At 39.1% G+C, this 20,885-nt stretch overlaps 1 protein-coding gene across 1 annotated transcript in view; it reads right to left on the reverse strand.

The window, feature by feature from the left end:
* LRRC7 (leucine rich repeat containing 7) overlaps nt 1-20,885 on the reverse strand; it is a gene marked incomplete at both ends in the record, with an annotated part of 278,327 nt that overhangs the window by 96,187 nt on the left and 161,255 nt on the right. Inside the window, 3 exons of the mRNA XM_080916060.1 lie at nt 7,380-7,452; nt 11,954-12,098; nt 18,545-18,619. Coding sequence (XP_080772186.1) covers nt 7,380-7,452; nt 11,954-12,098; nt 18,545-18,619 — 293 coding nt within the window. The remainder of the gene's footprint in view (nt 1-7,379; nt 7,453-11,953; nt 12,099-18,544; nt 18,620-20,885) is intronic.

Here is a 20,885-nt window from a genome sequence, read left to right on the forward strand (position 1 = left end):
AAGGGGAATGCCTTTGGGGGACCCATGTTGGGAATCCCTCCCCATGAGGGACCAGCCACATGATGGCATAGTATAGAATAGAGCTTATTCAGGTCATGGGGAGGGGAGATAAGAGGGTAGTAGGGGCAGAGAGAGAGAGAGAAGATAGAAGAGTAGAAAAGTAGAGGCCAGCCATGAGCACGTGAAGAGAGAGGGGGGAAGAGAATGGAGAGAGGAGGGACAAGGGTGGGGGCAAGGGTGAGAGACCAAGAAAGCAGGAGAGCGAGGGGGGAGAAGGAGGGAGCAAGTAGCCCCCTTTATAGTGTCAGGTAACTATGGGGTGTGGTTTACAGAACCCCAACATTTATGACAGTGGTTGGCTCTACTGCAAAGCTCTTGTTTGCCAGGCCCGAAGCCATGTAACTGACCCTTAGGACACAAAAAAAATGATACAACAAGACAAAATAAGCAGCAAAACAAAGCAGAACCCTGGTTGCTTGGTGACACCCTAACACATAGTATGACTGTACTTCGGTGTGTGGTAATGCTGGTGTAGGCAGACCTACTGTTGCTGCTAGTCACACAGAATGCAACACATGCAAAGTTGTACAGCAGACACTCCTGATAAGGCCAGCTAACTGTCTACTGTGTAAAGTGTTTGCTAGGCTATGTTTTTTTTTTAATAGTCTCTACAATTTAATTTTTTTAAAAAACAAAAATAAATGTACAGATTTTAAACATTTTTTGCTTAAAATTATACATTTTTGTCAGTACTTTTTCAGATTTTAACATTATTTTTACATAAAACTATATGAATATATTTTTTAGTCAGTACTTGATTTTTTTAAAGGTTTGATAGTATGCCTTGAAAACTTAATAGTTACAATGAGCATAAAGTACATGTAAAACAAAATGCAACATGGAAATAGTTAAAGTTTCCTTGTTTTCTAAATATTTTTTTATTTGTTTTGTTTTGTTTTCTTTATTTCTTGGACTTAATACAGTTTGTGAGTTGTTTCTGGGGGAGTGCAAGCCTCTGGGGTTAGCATCCCACTATCAGTGACTGCATATTATGTCTGTTCTTTTGTGACTGGGTTATCTCACTCAGGATGATATTCTCTAGATGCAGCCATTTTCTTAAGAATTTGGTTAAGTCATTGTTTCTGGTGGCTGAGTAGTATTCCATTGTGTATATGTACCACAATTTTTGTATCCATTCATCTTCTGAAGGACATCTGGGTTCCTTCCAGCTTCTGGCTATTATAAATAGAGCCGCTATGAACATTGTGGTGCATATATCTTTGTTGTGTATTAAAGTGTCTCTGGGGTATATGCCCAGAAGTGGAATAGCTGGGTCTTCAGGTAGTACTATGTCCAATTTTCTGACGAATCGCCAGACTGATTTCCAGAGTGGTTGTATTAGCTTGCAACCCCACCAACAGTGGAGAAGTGTTCCTCTTTCTCGGCAGCCTCGTCAGCATCTGCTGTCCTCTGAGTTTTGGATCTTGGCCAATCTGACTGGTGTGAGGTGGAATCTCAGGGTTGTTTTGATTTGCATTTCCCTGATGGCTAAGGATGTTGAGTACTTCCTCAGATGTTTCTCGGCCATTCGGTGTTCATCAACTGAAAACGTTTTGTTTAGCTCTGTACCCCATTTTTTAATAGGGTTATTTGATTCTCTGGTGTCTAGCTTTTTGAGTTCCTTATATACCTTGGATATTAGGCCTCTATCTGATGTGGTGTTGGTAAAGATCTTTTCCCATTCTGTTGGTTGCCGTTTTGTTTTCTTGACGATGTCCTTATAGGCTATGCTTTTAATCAGTACTTTGGAGGGTATTCCTTCAACTTCAAAAGTTTACTATTTCGCTTATGAAAGGAAGTGCTTTCCTTATGTTCACACAGTGATAAAATGCATGTTCTTGTTTGTCAAGAGATTGTTGGTTGCTCCATGACTCTGAACAGTTCATTCCTGGGGATTCTATAACAGTCTAGATGACTGAGTTGATAGCTCAGTGTGTAAAGTGTTTATTATTCAAACATGAGGAGCTGAATGAGGAGCTCCAACACCCATATAAAAAGGCTGGGCATGATGGTTTGAATTTTTATGTCCAGCAGAAGGGACATGAAGACAGAATCCTAGGGTTTTCAATCAGCTAGCTCAGTTTATTCAGTAAACTCCATGCCAAAGAAAGACTTTGTGTGTGTGTGTCAGACAGACAGACAGACAGACAGACAGACAGACAGACAATGCCTAAGAAACAACACCTGAGCTTATCTTGTGGCTTCCACATGCAGGTGGACATACAAGAATTTGCAACCTCACACACTTTCATATACATATACACATACCCATATGTGTATGTTATAAATTGAATAATTATTTTCTTTCAAAACTTGTGTGCTGATGTTCTGTCTTGCCCAATGTCATGGGATTGGAACATCGAGATTTTGGGAAGTAATGAAATTAGATACAGCCAAAAGACTGATGAGAGAGCATCTTCACACTCCCATGGGCAAAGCAGAGGTCACAGTGACCATAATAGCACAGCAGCTGCTAACCAGCCCCAAGAAGAAAACTCTGATAAAGATTGCATTGCCGGGTACAGACTCTACAACCAACAAAATGTTTGTGTGTTGTTTCAGACCTCAGTGGGGCTTTTGTTCCAAGGAGATGAAGAGATACATCATCACTACATTCCCAAGGGAAAACAGAGCATATTCCTTGGGAAGGATGAGGTCAGATCTTCATGCTTGGCTGGCAGTCATTTTACTGACTGAGTCATTTCTCCAACCCCAAATTACACTTACATGCAAAGTAAATACAATTTCCTGAACCAAAACTAAACCAAACCAAACCAAACCATGTAAAACAAATACCCCCCCAACCAAACAAAAACCAAAATCCCTGGAGAAGGAGTGCCATTGTTTTATTCCTGTTATAGTCAGTACTGATTTTCAATTTAGTTTTAGAGGGGTTAGTCCAATCTACTGATACTTTTCTTATTTCTTCCCTGAAACAATAATCAAAGGAATATAATAACACTAAAAAAAAAAAGAAAAACTCTGAAAAATGAGTTGTTGTGATGGAATTCTCAACCTCTGCCCCTGTAAACCCAGCCATCAACCTTTGAATTAAGTGGTCCCATTTATCTCTGGTAAGTATCTTTCACATTTTTAAGAGAGTTACCAATTTTAGCGAAAAGAAAATGAAGTGTGTGTTAACCTAGCACCCACTTCAATTGCATAATTTCCCCATTTTTCATTTTGTATTTTCATTCTGAGTCAAGGCAATTAGCAAAAAGTCAGAACATTAGAGTTCTAAATAGAAAGACACATCCATTACCCACCCTTTCAGCCTGATACTTCCTACCTCTTAACAACAAGCACAGATCCACAGAGAACCCCAGAGAAACAATTTACCAAAAGCAAATTAGGCACCATCATTTGTAGAAGCTTTATACAATTTTGGATCTGGGATTTAAAAACTACCTTAATTGAGATTCATTATACAGTTTATGAGTTGGAATTGAAGAGTAAGATAATGTATAAAATAAGCTGTAATAAACTGTGAGGAATGGAATATAAAAGCCAGGCTTGGCAGCATTTCCATGAAGGAACCACAGGGAGAAAGAACATTTTGTGGTGGATGTTTCAGCAAGAAGAATAAGGGAATCATAAGCAGGTGATGTTTAAACTCAGATCTAGAACCTTGATACACAGGTCTGTCTGTGAATCAAGTGTCTCCTGGACATCTAGGATTGGCACAGAACTTTAAGCTCTCGTGTATTATTCCTATTAGATTTGATCTTGTCTATTAAACATGATTCCCAGGAGTCTATGATGGATATTGCAGCTTAAAGGCATGGACTTACAGTAAGTCTTAGGAAGAGTAGTAAAGACTATTCCAGGTAACATATAAGACAGGACCAAGGAGTCCAACAAAGTTTGTCTCAGTAGAAGTTGAGAGTAAGGGAAACCTAGAAGTACAAATAGCTGAAGGGCTGATGTATGTCAGGTGTCATAATCAGGTCAGTGTAACCTGTGTCTATGTATTTTATCAAGAGAGTTCTTAACATTACAATATTAACTGGCAGTTTCTCTAGTAACTGGCATAAAATCTGTATCAATAAAACCTGCACTTTTTCATTCTCTCCCTCTGATTTCTTTGGAGTTTAATTAGGGATTGCCTACAGAAGGATGGGTAACCCCGTCATTACAGGAGTGTGGTCAGCTTACCAGAAGCTGACACTGACAGTGATGTCTCTTCCTTCCCCAGAAGCTACTAACTGCCTATAGATCTACAGGAAGTCGTGGGGCAAAGCCTACATTCTGTATCCCAGGGAGGCAAGGAGGATGGCATTTATGGTTGGATGTGAAATGTTCCTCCAAATCGCTGAAGGCTGGATCCCTTGTGTAGTGTTTTAGTGGTAGAGCTCTGGGAAGCAGCTGGATCATGGGGGTTCTAACCCTATAAAGAGATTTATAAATGGATGGATCTGTAGCCGAAGGGGTGACTGAGGTGGCAGAAGCTCTAGAAGGTAGGTCCATGTAGGGAATATTCAAGAGTATGTTGTCCCCTTTCCCTTCCTCTCACTCTGCTTCTGAGCTACTGTGAATTAAGCAGCTTTGCTTTTTCGGCCTCTCACGGTGTTCTGTTGCATCACAGGATCAGAACAACAGATCTATGGGATGGTCCCACATTGAACCCACTGATGCCGTCAGCCAAACCAAACTTCCTCCTTTAAGTTTATTTCCTCATAATGATTGACCAGCACAAGTGGCTACTGCACATGGTACTTACTCTGACACCAGAGAAAGAGTCTAGGACTGGAGTGGATAATGGTAAGTTATGTTTTATATGCTAGTGTTTTACTTTCCTGAGGTGTGTAGTAGGAAGAGTGTCATGTGACAGCAGAACCTGGAAGTGGCACTGGGGATATACACTAGAGGGCACAAGCCTGTGACCATGGACTTATGGGTATTCTGCTTTCTTAGCTACCTGTGAATCTTTACTTCACATACTCCTCATAACACATTTTTTTAGGACAGCACTTTTATCCTTTCATCATAAATTAGACTTTTTTATGGTCATTGCCTTGTCAGCATGACTAGAGGTGGTGCCTGGGTCTAAGAACATTTTACCAACTGGTTACAATAGCCTGAGAGTGAATCCCTGTGTCTGCACAGTCCATGGTAATCAAGGGTAATGCTGGTCACAATCAGTTAAAGCACCAAGTCTCCTTTAAGGAGGGACCTGCCCTTCTCAACTCTTAGATATTGCTTCTTTCATCCAGCACATACATTTCTTCTGGCTTTGTGGCATCTGAGAATTTCATAAGAACCTGCAGTTTCACCCTGGAGACTCAATGCTCTATATTTTTGGTATTTTTTGTAGATATTGTATTGCTATATTTACTATCTATCAATAAACCTGAAAGCTGATGGCTGACTTGTGATCATGGGTCTGATCCCTTTGAACATAGTAGAATAAATACCTTTATTGAGTCACCATTTGACCAGTTCAGCTTTCTCCTCATTTATATGTCAAGGGACCTGGCCAAATGCTTATGACAACTAAGCTCTAAGGTCAACTCTAGTTGATTTTGTGCAACACTACCTGGCTGCTGGGAAGGTGGTAGAGAGGCCTAGTCCTAGACCAACTAGCATGAGACAAATCTTACACTGGGAAGGTGTAGAAACTTGGGGCATGGACTGCCACCTTGGATAGGAACTGGTCCTAAGTATGTCTCAGATTAAACCAGACTCTAGAACCTAGCTTATTCCTCAGGGAATAGGCCAATAGAAGCTGAGAACCATGTCTATGAGCAGTAGTTACTTCTCTGGGATACTAAAGCCAGGCATCTTTTTCTGCTGAGAAAGCAGTTCTCCTGTGCCCACGCTTGTCTTACCCCAATCTCTTAATTTAGTCTTAAAAAAAAAAACCAAGAAATTAGTTTGTATACAAAATGCAAACTGACAGACAAAATGCCAATCACAGCCTTTGTGGTGATAAATGATTTTGAATTCAATTCCCTTGAGTTTGACCCAGTGAAGAAAGATCAGTGCCTAAGTGTATAATTGGTAAGTGAATTTTGAAGAAAATCAGACTGATAAGGAAATTTGCTTTTGTTCAACACCAAAGAACCACATTTCTCTCTGTTGGGGAAAATGAAAATAACTACAGAAGCATCCTAGAAAATCTGGATATTTCAGTGGTTGAGGCTTTTATTGGTCTTCAAAATAGAATGTATAAATTTAAACTTTTAAATTGTTCATACTTTACAGGTAAAATTTTCCAAATGGTTGCTTATCAACTTTGCAGAGGGCAGATAGAATGAGAAAAGGCAGGGACAAATCCACCATTTATCCTTTAGTGGTGGTGGCTCTGTTAAGTATCCTTAATAGTAATAAATACATAAACACAGCTTTTTTTTTTTTAAACTGAACATTTTTTCCTTTGAGTATATTGAATTATGTCATGTGAAAGGGCTTATATATACCACACCAGGACCAAGTGGGCAAACCTAATGGAATGGCCTTGCAGGAATGAACCTACATGACACCAGGCTGGAGATGGCTTGTTCTGATATCTCATATTATACATTGTCAATAAAATCACTTTGGTGAAACATAGAATATACACAGTCCACAATGTATTGTAAACTAAGTGCTATTACCAATTTTCATTCAAATTAGTTAATAAAAATGTACACTATGTTCATTAAGGCAATGTTGAAATTTTTATCTTCAAGATTTTTTTCAAAGATTTATTTACTTTATGTATGTAAATACAGTGTTGCCATCTTTGGACACACCAGAGAGGGCATCAGATCTCACATTACAGACAGTTGTGAGCCATTGCTGGGAATTGAACTCCAGACCTCTGGAAGAGCAGTCACTGTTCTTAACTGCTAAGCCATCTATCCAGCCCATGTTTTTTTGATTTTTGTTTTTTGTTTTTTGTTAATTCTGGATAAGCAAATGACTCTCTCTTTGATATCTAAAAATATATCAAGCTTCTATATATACAAAATTATTAGAACATAATTTCAATATATACTTATTACAAAGAATTAAACACTTGATTTCCTTTTACAAGAAACATTTAACTGAATTTGTATCTGCCACTCAGTTAAAAAAAGTATCAGATTGATACTTTCTGAGGAATATCTTTAACAGTGTAATTGTAGATCTGATAATCACTTGCTCGAGAAAGGTTCATGATTGACTATTTTTCATTATGCATTATGGCAGTAGCTGATTCAGTGGTCAGATATAAAGTATGTATAAGGATGTATACAAACACCAACTGAGTGAAATACAGTCTAAATGAAGAATCTGAGGCTATGTTTTGCTATTTCTGGTCACATCCAGGCTGACAGGCTGGTTTGGATACTTACTTTCCGATTGTGTTGGGTAGCATTGTAAGTTGATTGTCATCTACTTTTAGAGTTGTCAACTTTTTCAGCAATCCTGAAACAGAGAAGAATTTAACTAACACCTCAGAGCAGGAAATGGCATAGAAGAAGTCAGTGGATCGGTCATGGTCCATACATGATGTGATTGGCCATGTTCTGCCTATACCACACACAAGCAGACACAGACTGGCTTTGGGTTTTCGTTTTAAAAATTCACATGTTGATGGGAGTAAATAACATCAGAGCAGACAAATAAATAAACCAAAGTCTACACACTAGTCAAGAGATATACCTTCATCTCCTTTTCCTGTTTTTCTGCAAATGAACTAGTAGAAACATTTCAAGTTAGCTGAGATTTAATATTGAATTAATTTCTAAGCACCAATAACTAATTTTCTTGCGTTATAGACTGGAAACAGATCTAAATGGAGTATAACAGCCAACAAGAGGTGAGGAAATCCCTGCAGTGAAGTTCTTATGATTACAGACTTGGAAAATGACCACACATAAGCCATGTTCTCTGGGATTCCAGAAATGTTAAACTTGACCAGTGTTTGGACAAAATAGTGTAACTTTTAATGTGTCACATCAAGCTGGCCAGGAATTAATGTTAGAATTATTTTTTTCATGTGTATGTGCTTTTGTGTATGTGTGTTTGCATGTGTGCATGCACGTGGTCTGGAGTCTTCTAGGATTGTTCTCATACCTTCTTTCTTTGTTGAGAGCAGTTATCTCTGTTTTACCTAGACTCGGCTGATTCTACTTACCTGGCTTGCAGGCTTGATCTAGGATTCTCTTTCTCTACCTTCTGAGGCTCAGATTATAAGTGGACTACCATCTCTCTGGGTGCTTGGGATCTAAAGCCTAGTCCCCACTTGTCTGTCAAGTACTTTACCACTGAGCCATCACCTTAGCTCCATAAGTTCTTATTTTTCACTGTCTGATCTATGTACTCCACACTTTTTATAGCTTGCTTGCCTATCACCTTAATGTGCAATCACCACACAGTAATGGGAAAAGAGCCACTTTTGGCAAAATCACCTCTCTTACCCAGCCATTATACAGCCTGTAAATCAATGTGGCTTAAATAGCAAAACCCAAAGACAGAACATTAGTACTGGGCTAACTTTTGCTTTATATGGAAGCTACCTATATATGCTGTAGACTACCATGTCCTACAGAAAATTTGTCATAGAAGTGTTAAATTCATGGTCAAATGTCTTTCGAGAAATGCCAACTTTAAGAAAATTAAACCATTTTCTTTAACACAGTTTTTCTAGAATTTTTTGACATAGTAATATGAAAATGTGATCCTCTGAAACCATCCTGTGTTTGTATGTCCTAATACATATAACAGTGTTGAGCATCCCATGACATTAATGCTTTGTGGACATGGTGTCAGGTCATGTTGTCCCTTTTAGTATTCTGATAGTTTTTTAAAAGTCAGAAGTCACATGAAATCAGAAGTAAATCTGTGGGTGACTTGAGATTTCAATGCAGTTGCATTTTCTTCAGAGGCAGGTGAAAAGGAGAGTCCTGGCTGTCAGGTTCCTATAACAAAATACCTGCAACATGGGAGCTTAATTCATCAGCTTGAAAACAATAGCAGGTGGGAAACATGACATTCACACAGTGCAAATTTATCGTACCAGTCCGAACATCTACTGGCCCATTCATCTCTGTCCAAAAGGTATCTGAATCATTTTAGCTCCCCCAGCATGTGTTTTGAAACATCGGCTCTGGGATGTAAAAGAACTTCAAAGCTTGTTTATGAGTAGGGTCATGAATCACAGTAGAATATTTTGTAGCTCACAGCCCATAATGAGATTGTTGTGCTCTAGCTGACCAGTGGAGCGACGGGAGTGTTGTTGAGCTTCTTTACCTCAGTGCTAGGTCAAAAGAAGCTGAGGGTGAATGGCAGAAAGCTGAGCAGAGACCAGGAAACTAGGCCACCACATGCGTTTCCAGAAGACCGGAGGCCTCTGGTATGAAGCAATTATGAGGGAAATTTGAGGCAGGTTTGGACTCAGGCAAATGTTTTCTGTGCAGATTGGAGACAAAGCTCTCATATGGATCTTTGCAGCAGAGGCCATCCAGGACTTTTGGCTCTGCTGGAGTTTGTGATTTATATTCACAAAGCCATTCTGCTGCTCAGGCACTACCCAAGGATTTAATCTGGACTGATTCAGAGCCTTGGTAGGACTCTGATTGTGGGCCAACCATTATCTTCACCAAGGCTTGTGTCTTCTTCCTCCCCTGTGTTTGCTCACCCTGTGATTTCTATCTTTTTATATGCTCATGACTTTGAAATAGTGGCAAAAAGTATTAGAAGGACTATCATTGTGATTGTAGATATTCTTGTATAGATACATAATTAACATGAATACATCAAACATTTAAATAGCTTTTTAATTAAAGCAGACATTTATCTGGCATTTGTACACATTGTAATAGTTCTTTGAAAGCAAATGTCTGTGTACTCCCCAAGTCTAAGTTCTATGTCACAACCTTTCTGGTAACATTATATTAACTAGTGAGCTTCTCAAAATGAGCTCATGGTCACTTCCACACGGTGATGAGCAAATGGAGCAAAGAGAGATACTTGTCTTTTTGAAGGTCACACAGCTGGCAAGCAATTTGAACTCAGAAATCTTGACTGTAAAACCTGTGCTCTAATTACTAAGTGATCATAGTTTGAAAAATAAAAAATTATGTGTCTCCTTTACTGATTTCCCTTGCTGTTTAAAGACATTTAAAAAACTCAAAATAGTGAAAAAGAGGAATAGAGGTCATTTTGTTCTTTGAGGGAGCAGCACACGGAGGGAACAATGCACAGAAGGCTTTTTTTTTTTTCCCTTTTGCCAACTCTCAGCTACAGGACTCAAAACAAATGGCAATTTTGTTTTAGCTGTGTTTTATTTTATTAATTTTATGGAAATCCCTACTATTATTTTTAAAATTTGTGGTGGCTTATTAGATAACTCATGTTCTAATTGCCATCCAGTTGGTGTCTGTGGTGTGTGTGTTGCAACATTATAGCTTCTCAGCTACAATGAGACTTAAAACAAAGCTTTCATGTTTGTTGGTCAAGAGGGGACCTCCCCAAGGAAGGCTGGTCTGTGTCTATAATCAGGCTTTGAGCAGATACACAGATATAATTTCCTCTGAAATTTTACTGAAATACAAAGGACAGTTCAGTGAGTAACTAGTGTTTCTAGGCTGCTTTTGCTGTGATTTATGACACATGATCCTATTGTTTTTAATTCTGTGATTACTTTAATTTCTTTTCTTTTGTCTTCTGTATGGCTTATTTTCAACTTTCCGTCCTCTGGTACCTTACAAGGTATACATTTTATCTTTTTTTAAAAAAGTGGACACATTTTCATTTTTAAAACATGCTTATTTAACTTCATTTTTCCACACACTTGTGGACTTTTTTATTATCACATAAATATTTATTCTTCTTAGAGGCCAGATATACAGCTTCAGCACTGAGAATATATATTTGCCTATGCATTTTTAGTTGTATGGAGTGGTGTTGAGGGTATAGCCACATACTGCCATGCTGCTGTGTGATCAGGCGACACCCAGCTCCTCCTGCGCTCATCTGTTCACAAGTCTCATCTAAGGCGACTAACATTCAGATCAGAGCCCAATGTCCTCACTGCACCACAACCTCATGACATGCAGCTGGGCAATGAGAGGTTTAGTGAAAATTTCTGTTCCATCTGACGGTTGGAGAGATGCTGTTTGAAATGTGTTGGTTATATAAATAAAAAGTCAGCCAGTTTATGAGAAAAACTAGTGTGATTTTGTGAAAACCGGTGTTCTCCATCAGCCTGAAGAAATGGCTAAAGTGGTAATGAAATACAGAAGGGAGCAGGAAAACTGCACTGTCATCAAGTTTTCTTCCCATCGGGCTTCTTAGTCTGTAACTTCACATCCAGAAACATTAGCAAGTTGTTGAATACATGGAACATGTACTGCAAATAGGTTAAAACCTCCATTTCAACGTTAAGTGAATTGATGTTTATTCTCCTACCTGAGACATCTAAAAAAAATAATAGGAAGAATACAAAAGAATTACTCATTTAGTCTTTTATAACATTACTCCTAAAATTCATAAAAAAAACCCTAGTGTGCATGTTATATTTACTATAAGCATCTTACAACATATTAAGGACAACGTGTCTTTTAAAAATAAAGGAACTAAGAATCTAATTTATAGTCACACATTTTTGTCTTATTTACCAGTCATTCCAATGTTAAAATATACCCACAATCACCAAACAACTTTTACTTCTCATGACAACAGTGTGCAATTCAGGACATTTGATAATTTTAGACATACCAATTTACTCAGAAGAGAGTTGAATCTGGCAGCTAAAGTTAACTGTTCATCTTATATACCGTTTTGTGATTTTGCATGGTAAATTTGTTAATTCCTTAATGTCAGGCTAGTAGTATCTTACCTACATGCATAAACAAGTTATGCTGCCAAAAAGGAAAACCGTACACTTGACATAATTACTTATGACAAAATGTTCCATCCTCACCTATTGAGTCAGGCAGCTGTTGTAACATATTGGATGATAGTAAGAGGTCCTCGAGGGCTTCACATCCAGAAATATCCATGTCAACCGTTTCTATCCTGTTTTTTGACATATCCAGGTATACCAACATCTTTAACTTCCCTATAGACTTGAAGACAGTGGATAAACTCAGCGTTAGTTGGGGGAACTTTCATAAGGCTCTTGAAGCTGTAAAACCACAATTTTGTGAAGTTAATTTTAATGCCACCAAAGCAGTGGGGAGGGTATGGAAGCATTGATCAAATGTACACTGTTTGGAAATGGGTATAAGTCTATCCATTTGGAAACAGGACCTTTATATTACCAACACACCTCTAGACCTATTCTGTAGAATAAAACCACATGTGCACACAAATAGTCATGAATATATTATTCACAGCAGCCAATCCTACTTCAGTGACTGCATAGGAAGGAAAAAGTTGCCCTCCCACATTATGGATGTTATTTGGCAGAAACAGTGAGTGAAGTGTTGAAATGTGCTTCAAAATAGACGAACTTTGAAAGGTGCAAGTCACAAAAACCCACATATCATAGATTACACTCATATTCAATCTCCAAAACTGGTAAGTTTATAGACAGAAAGTAGAGAAGATTGACAAAGATTTAGGATTTATTTTAAGGGTGATGGAAATGGTCTAAAGTTAGGTTATGATGATGTTTATAGAACATTGTGAGTCTGCTAAAAAATTTGCCGAGTTGTAAATGTCTGTAAATTATATCTCACTGCAGTGGTTATAGATAAATTTTGAGACAATGTGTAGTCAGAACACAACAGTTCTCAAAGTTGCCAGTGGAGCACTGAGTATTGCATATTATCCTTAAGATTCACATGCTTCAGAGATAATTAGAATTATAATTTGGACTTGATTCTGCTAATTAGAGGATGGGAAGCAAGGAGGTCTTTTTACTCATAAATAAGGGCTAGGGGAACCTGGAATGTTAAATACACAGGGTTGTTCCTTCAAAGAAAGGAGCACATAGCCTGTCATCCACCCAGATCTGTGAGAAGATGTTAATAGCCTGATTACCTTTGTGAGATCTTTGTGGCTAAGACTACACTGGGCCCTCCTCCAGACCTTTATTATAAACTTTTTCTTCTCAGTCGGTCTAGAGAGCCCATCTATGTGGAAGGTGTCAACTTTACAAAGAGTTTTGTTGTAGAATATCTGATCTTCATTTAACTTACTTTGTTCTTCAAAGAGATTTATTTTTGCTTTATTGTGTACATGGGATTGAGTTAATTATCACCTGGGAAGTTTTCACCAAATTGTGCTTTGTTTAAATATACCTAAAATAAGCATCTCAGGGTCAGACTCCCAAAGTTTGAACCAACATTAGGAAGTACTTACTCATTCTGAACTGAACTGCTTTCTTGTTTCCCACAGATCATTACTCTGCTGGCCATGGTGGTCACAGAGACCACTATATTAGAGTTTCAACATTCTGCTCATTCACTATTCACTTATGAGACTCCCAATTATATGCTACTATCTGGGTTATTTATTGCAGGCAACATCACACGCCAGGCAGCTATGTCTGGGAAGACATAGATAAAGTCAAAGGTATTTTAAAATTTTGAAATGAATTGTCATTGTGAAGGACAGGCTGGTGTTCAACTCAAAATATTTCTGCTTCCTTTTTCCAAGGACTTTGATCATAACTACTCGACACCATAGGTGTCAAAACAAAGTTTTTATCTTCAGGGAAGTTTTTACATTAGTGAGGGCAATATCTATCCAAAGAAACAATTGCAAACACTCCTTATATGTGCATGAAGGTTCACATGTAAAATAGCACAGAAGAATGGAAAAAACACCAAGACTGTCCAACAGTTGTTATTTGTCAAGAAGGACGAAACTCAAAGGTATTGAGATGGTTCAGTAAGCAAAGTACCTGCATCAAAGGCCCGAAGACCCCAGTTCAATACCTGGCACTCATGTTGACACCAGGCATATTGGCAAATGCTCACACTCCTAGTGCTAGGGAAGCAGAGACAGACCTGTTATACAGATAGCCAGTCTAGCTGAGACGGTGAGCTCTAGATACAGCAAGAGATGCTGCCTCAAAAAATAAGAGAGACTAACTGAGAAAGACACTTAGCATCTATATCAGGACTCTGCATGTATGTACACAGATACACACACTCACACACACACATACACACACACTCACACTAGCACACAAAGAAGCTAAGGAGTGAATCTGGAAGAAAGAAAGCTTTCACATTCACAGAGAAGCTTGGGAAAGTTTGGTATATTGAAAGAATTAGTAACTCAGAGAAACCAAAATGTGTGTTAAGCTCAGGTTTTCAGGAAGAGGACTATCACAGAAAGAAATCACATGTTACAGGGCTATAAAGACTCTGTCTGCCAGGCAAGAGGAACTACTAAAAGATTTCTAAGACTGGGAATGACTTGATCAGGTTTGTGCTTGAAAAAAGTAACTTCATGGGACATTCAAAAAAGAAGATTCATGATTAGAATCAAAGAAGCCCACTAGATGCTATATTGTGGGCTTGAGGCATCTATAACCAATCATACTTCAGAAACATACAAAGTAATCAAAAATTCTAGGCAATCTCAAGATACAAGAGAAGATGATCCCCTCAAAACCCAACCAAATAAAAACACATAAAAAGAAATAGTTGAGAGTTTCTCCTTGCTACTGAATAACATAGTTGTTTAGCATTATGTCCACTGGAGTGGCTATCCAGAATCTAGAGAGGGTTTAAGACATTTGATAGGTTCAAATAGGTAGATGCAAGCATTGCACCATTTCTTATATGGAACCTCAGCTTTTGTGGATTTTGGTCTGTGGTATACAGGATCTTGGGAGAATCCCCTAGACACCAAGGAACTACTGACTACTGGATAGAGTATTTGGTCTGTGTAGTAGCCAGGTACCCAAGGCAGTGGACATGAGGAGGATGAAGGATGGGCTCAAGAAAATGAGAAGTCAGTCAAATCAAGGATTTCTGACTGACTGCATAGGGTATGAAGGGTCAGCTTCTACCTGTGGTCATTCAGCTTGTAGCGGTCAACAGGAAGCAGCTGGGTAAAAGCTTTCATTTTCTTTTGTTTCAGGGTGTTTGCAGATAAGTGCCTCCTGCATTTTGGTTGCTTCCATTTGATCCACCTATGGACATCTTACCATTTGACTGTACTTACTTGACAGAGTATTAATAAGCCAGCAAAAATCAATCAACTTGATTGGCATTGAGCTAAGGGTTTTATATATGTTTTAACTTGAGATTCTATATCCATATAATGCAATTTGCAATCAGACCAATTATAGTGACCCCCATCCCTGCATTTCCCTGGGCCTGCCAGGAAAACAGGTTCTTTACCCCATTATAGAGCCACGACCACAGCTGCCTCCTAACAGGCACTAATGCTTGGAGCTTAAGGCTGTGGATAAAGTTTCTTAGGAAGCAAAAGCAATGCCTGAAATTCACGATGGAGTTCTCTGAGAGTCAGCAAGAGAGGACAGGAGAGGCAGGGATGAAAAGAAGCAGACCTAGACATCTTGACCTGTGAGGGAGTTGTGAGAAAGTTTTCAGCAAAGTTTCCCAACCGTTCTTTATCCCTATCCCACAGGTGTCTGAGCAGGGCCTGAGGGACTGGGTCCTTGCATCTTGCCTTTGTGGGTTATTAGAGGAATAGAAGGTTGCCGAGAATGGGGTTTTGACCTTGAGTGAGGAGGCCCTTGTCAAAAAAGGGAACCTGAAGAGGCCAGGGAAGCTGCATGCAGTATTTCCAGAAGTTAGAAAACAGAGAAAGTTCTTGATTCTTGAAGAACACACAGGTACACACACTTTCCTGGTGGCCTTTTCAGGTTGCCTCAAGAATGTTGGTTAGTGCCAAGATGGAACCTTACTTGGATTGGACAAAATGTCATCCTGTCTCCAATTCCCCTTATTAACTTGGGCCCTCAATTTGCCTCTTTAGGTCACCGTAAAACTGGGTGGAAGCAAACATTTGAGGAGATGTTCCTCCAGAATGGAGGAAAAGAAGGTTTCTGGTGGCATGTCCCCACCCAGAAGAATGACATTGGATCAAAGCTGCTACTTTATTTTCATGTCCCACCCCAAGGAGGTATGAGCACGTTAACCCTCTCTTTGCCATGGGTAAAGGACCCTCTGTGCTTTTGCATTGTTGTCCTGCTTCTGTCCTTTAAGTGAGAATTTTATTTTCCATCTTTGATGCTGCTCTCAACACTGCCTTTCCAGCACTGACCAGCATTTGCTTCTCAGTTTCTAAACATTTCCTGGAAGTGCAAAAACATTTGTTTTTTAGTCTATCAAACACCTTCTTAAGCCACCCAATCCTGCAGCAAAGATCTCCAAGTCTTGGGAAGAGTTTTTTTTTTTTTTTTTTTTTTTTGCTTCAGCACTACTCTAGGAGCAGAGGGGTCCACAAGTGAATGACAGAAGAAAAAGTGGAAATCACAAGATGAGGAAAATGCCAGACTATTTAGAAACAATATCATCTGTCATAGTTCGGACCATTTGGTCATAGTTTGGTATACTAACTATAGACTGTTAGCTTTAATATATCCTTTGCAGAGGAGGTAATACTTTATTATTCTATTTGCCTCTCTGAGTAATGGAAAATGAGTAGAAATCAAGAGTCTAGACTACGTATGTGAGTACACTGTCACTGTCTTTATACACACCAGGGGAGAGCATCAGAACCCATTACAGATGGTTTTGAGCCAACATGTGGTTGCTGGGAATTGAACTCAGGATCTCTGGAAGAGGAGCCAGTGTTCTTAACCACTGAGCCATCTCTCTAGTTCCTGAGTCTAGACTTCTAAAAGTATATTAGCTTAATATGTTAGGATAAATGAGCAAAGGAAAAAGTGGATTTGCTTTTCCTCCACATTTCTTCACAGTAAACACTACGGCTATTTATCTTTGAGACTGATTGACAGGTTGGACTAGACATGAGCAGGCTCCCAAAGACAGGTAGAATTGGATAGCAAATGGGCCAGTTAAGCTGGGAGGAATGGAGAATTCACATGTAGGGCATAGCAAAATATCAAATTACAGCATATTAAATAAAAGTAGCCATGGACTATAGCTGAGCTAGTGGATTAGATGCAAAAGTTTCCAAAGAGACAGTCTACAAAGATTGTCTATTACTTACCTTGGATTCTGCAAATATAACCTCTACATAAAGCACAGTGATCCTGACTCTCACCTGTGCCTTCTACAGGTCCCAGAGAACACACCAACACACTGTGAGGTCAGATGCTACTGTACAAGATCAGCTGCTTTGATTTACAGACCAGGGCTCACTGGTTCTGTGACCTGAGCTGGACTAAACAGACTCAGAGGGTTCCTTTGAGGATCCGAAGAATGAATATTTATAAGCTTAGTTAGGCAGTGTTGGACTCACAGCAAATGCAAAGCAAGTGGCTTTGCTTAAATGAATATATTCAAGAAGCTGGTGAAAACTTGCAGCTAGGTAACATTCTGACTTTCCCAACTCTTCAGGAATTAAGAGCTGTTTTATCTGCATTCTTCAGGACTGTACATTCACTGGTCTAAATTCCTAGATAGTCTGTTGATGTCTGAAACTGCTTGACTCAGACCTGTACAGATTGTGGTTTCTCTATATATTTACCTATGATAAAATTTATCAAGCAAACAGCAACAAACTACAATAAAATATCAGAACATCAGACTACTAAAAAACTGCTTAAGTCAGGTGTGGTGGTCCACACCTTTCATCCTATCATTTGAGAGGCAGAGGCAGGAGAATCTCTGAGTTCAAGGCCAGCCTGGTCTACAGGGCTAGTTCTCAAATAGACAGGGCTATACAGAGAATTGTCTTGAAAATCCAAAACCAACCAACCAACCAAACAAACAAATCATTTAAGCTCATAGATTTTCATTTCTGAAGTTATTATTAAATGAGTCTCCAAAACAATACAATTGAGGGTGTTGACTATGTGACCCCTGTGCTCTGACCCTGATATAATTTCTGATCATATTAGTAAACTGTCTTGTATAAATCAATAAACATGAAATGTACAAACTTCCCAGTTTATGCTTGTGGTACTCCAGTGAGGTGTAACGCAACCACCCTCTCACAGAAGGAAAGCATGACTCTGGTTCAGTTTTTATTGGGTACTGATCCTGGTGATTTTCAAAGGTGTAAGTGGGTTCTATTGGACAAGAAGCAAGCAGAGAAAGCCATTTCATTTGTGAAGAGCTCTAGCACCAGGAGGAAAGACAGCTGTAACTACCTGTGAGAAGAGGCTGCTTTTGAGAAATGAGATGCACATAAAGAATACAACTATGACCTTATCAGCCTTTAAAATTCAGTGAGTAGGATAATGGACTTCAAGAGAAATCACAGCTTTTTTTTTCTATTTACAAGTCACAAAAGACACAGAAGATTAAAGACAAACCTGTGAGAAGCACTTGGTGCTCGAGGCCCTAAAAAGTGTTAATTTGCTTTCCAAGCACCGGGAAAGCAGATGGGGGATTGACAATTAAAAACATAACCAAACTTCAGCAAGTCAGAACGCATGCTTGGCAAAGCTTACCCCAGGCAGCACTTGCAAGGCGTTGTTATCCATCCACAACTCCCTCAAATTCTGTATTTGATCCAGAACTTCAGGCTGGGTGAGAGGCAGAGAGGAAGACAGGCAAGACAAACCAAATCAGCATTCTCTGGTCATAGATATTAGATGTCATTTCTCGAATCTTTAGCTTTTATTTAGAAATCTTAATCTAAGAAATTTCGTGTTTGGCAGATTCTCAAGAAATCCAGTATAGAGGGAAATAATAGACCTATAATTATCTGTAATCAATCAGAACAATTATTAAAAACTTAAGACCCACTACCTAGACTTCTTAATCTATTTCTTTAATATAGTTTGGTTATCTTTCATATCATTAATTCTTTTCAAATTACTCGGTAAGTTTTTCCTTCACATAACTTAATCTTTTCTTCTTAAAAAGTTTAACTTTTATTTTTTATTTATGTTTATGGATACTCTACTTGCATGTATGTCTGTGCACCATATATATGCAGTGCCTGTGGAGGCCACAAGGGGAGTAACAGATTCCCTTGTAACTGGAGTTATGGACCGCTAATGAGCCTCAATGTGGATGATTGCAATTGATCCTGGTTCCTCTGGAAGAGCAGTCATTACTTTTAAGTGCTGAGCCAACCCAAGTGGCATCAGCATTTGAAAGCCAAGGCACTGCTGTTTTAAACATGGACATGTACCCTCACTGTGTGGCTCTTCACACATATTAGGTGCTTACTGTGTGTCTGAGCACCATACAAAATGCCTGTGGGCACAGAACATTTCAGAACTGTTGTGTGATAGTCTTGGTTCTAGCCTTTGACTTTCTATCTCTTTACTTCATCACCAAAGACTGTTGCTCTTTTTTTCCACCTTTACCTAAAGGAGATATTTTTTGATATATTTATTCTATTTACATTTTGAACGTTATCCTCTTTCCTGGATTCCCCTTCATATCCTCTATCTCATCACCCCCCCCCCTGATTCTATGAGGGTGCTTATGCTTACCCACCCACCCACCCACCCACAGTCTCCCACCTCCACGCCCTGACATTCCCTTACACCGCAGCATCAAGCCTTGGAAATGACCAAGGGCTTTTCCTCTCATTGATGCCCAACAAGGCCATCCGCTAATACATGTACAGATAGAGCCATGGGCCCGTCCATGTGTACTTTTTGGATAGTGGTTTAATTTCTGGGAGCTCTGGTTGGTTGATATTGTTGTTCTTATGGGGTTGCAAACCCCTTCAACTCCTTCAATTCTTTCTCTAATTCCTCCATTAAGGACCCCCTTGTCAGGTTTATGGTTGGCTGCAAGCATCTGCCTCTGCTTTTCTTATGTTCTGACATAGTCCCTCAGGAGACAGCTATATCAGGCTCCTGTCAGCCTGCTCTTCTTGGAATCAGCAATATTGTTTGGGTTTCATGAAGAAATATGGGCTGGATCCCCAGGAGGGGCAGTCTCTGGATGGCAGTTCCTTCAGTTTCTGCTCCAGGCTTTGTTTCCATATTTTCTCCTGAGAATATTTTTGTTCCCCCTTCTAAGAAGGACTGAAGCATCCACACTTTGGTCATCACTCTTCTTGAGCTTCATGTGGTCTCTAAATTGTATCTTGGGTATTCCAAGCTTTTGGGCTAATATCCACTTATCAGTAAGTGCATAACATGGGTATATTTTGTGATTGGGTTACCTCACTTAGGATGATATTTTCTAGAACCATCCATTTGCCTAAGAATTTCATGAAGTCATTGCTTTTAGTAGCTGAGTAATACTACATTGTGTAAATGTACCACATTTTCTGTATCCATTCCTTTGTTGAAGGAAATCTGGGTTTTTTCCAGCTCCTGGCTATTATAAAATAGGCTGCTATGAACATAGTGGAGCATGTGTCATTGCTGTATGTTGGAGCATCTGTTGGGTATATACCCACGAGTGGTGTAACTGGGTTCTTAGGTAGTACTATGTCCAGTTTTCTGAGGAACCACTAGACTGATTGTACAAGGGGAACATCAGATTCCCTTGAAACTGGAGTTATGGACCAATAATGAGCCTCAATGTGGATGATTGCAATTGAGCCTGGTTCCAGAGTAGTTAAACTAGCTTGTAATACCACCAACAATGGAGGAGTGTTCCTTTTTCTCCTCTCCAGCATCTGCTGTTATCTTGGCTATCCTGACTGGTGTGAGGTAGAATCTCAGGGTTGTTTTGATTTGCATTTTCCTGATGACTAAGGGTGATTAACATTTCTGTAGGTGCTTCTTAGTCATTTGATATTTCTTAGTTGATAATTTTTTGTTTAGCTGTATCCCAGTTTTTAATAGGGTTATTTGATTCTCTAGATTCTAACTTCTT

This window comes from Micromys minutus (genome assembly GCF_963924665.1).
Source record: "Micromys minutus genome assembly, chromosome: 4".
Taxonomy (NCBI): Eukaryota; Metazoa; Chordata; class Mammalia; order Rodentia; family Muridae; genus Micromys; species Micromys minutus.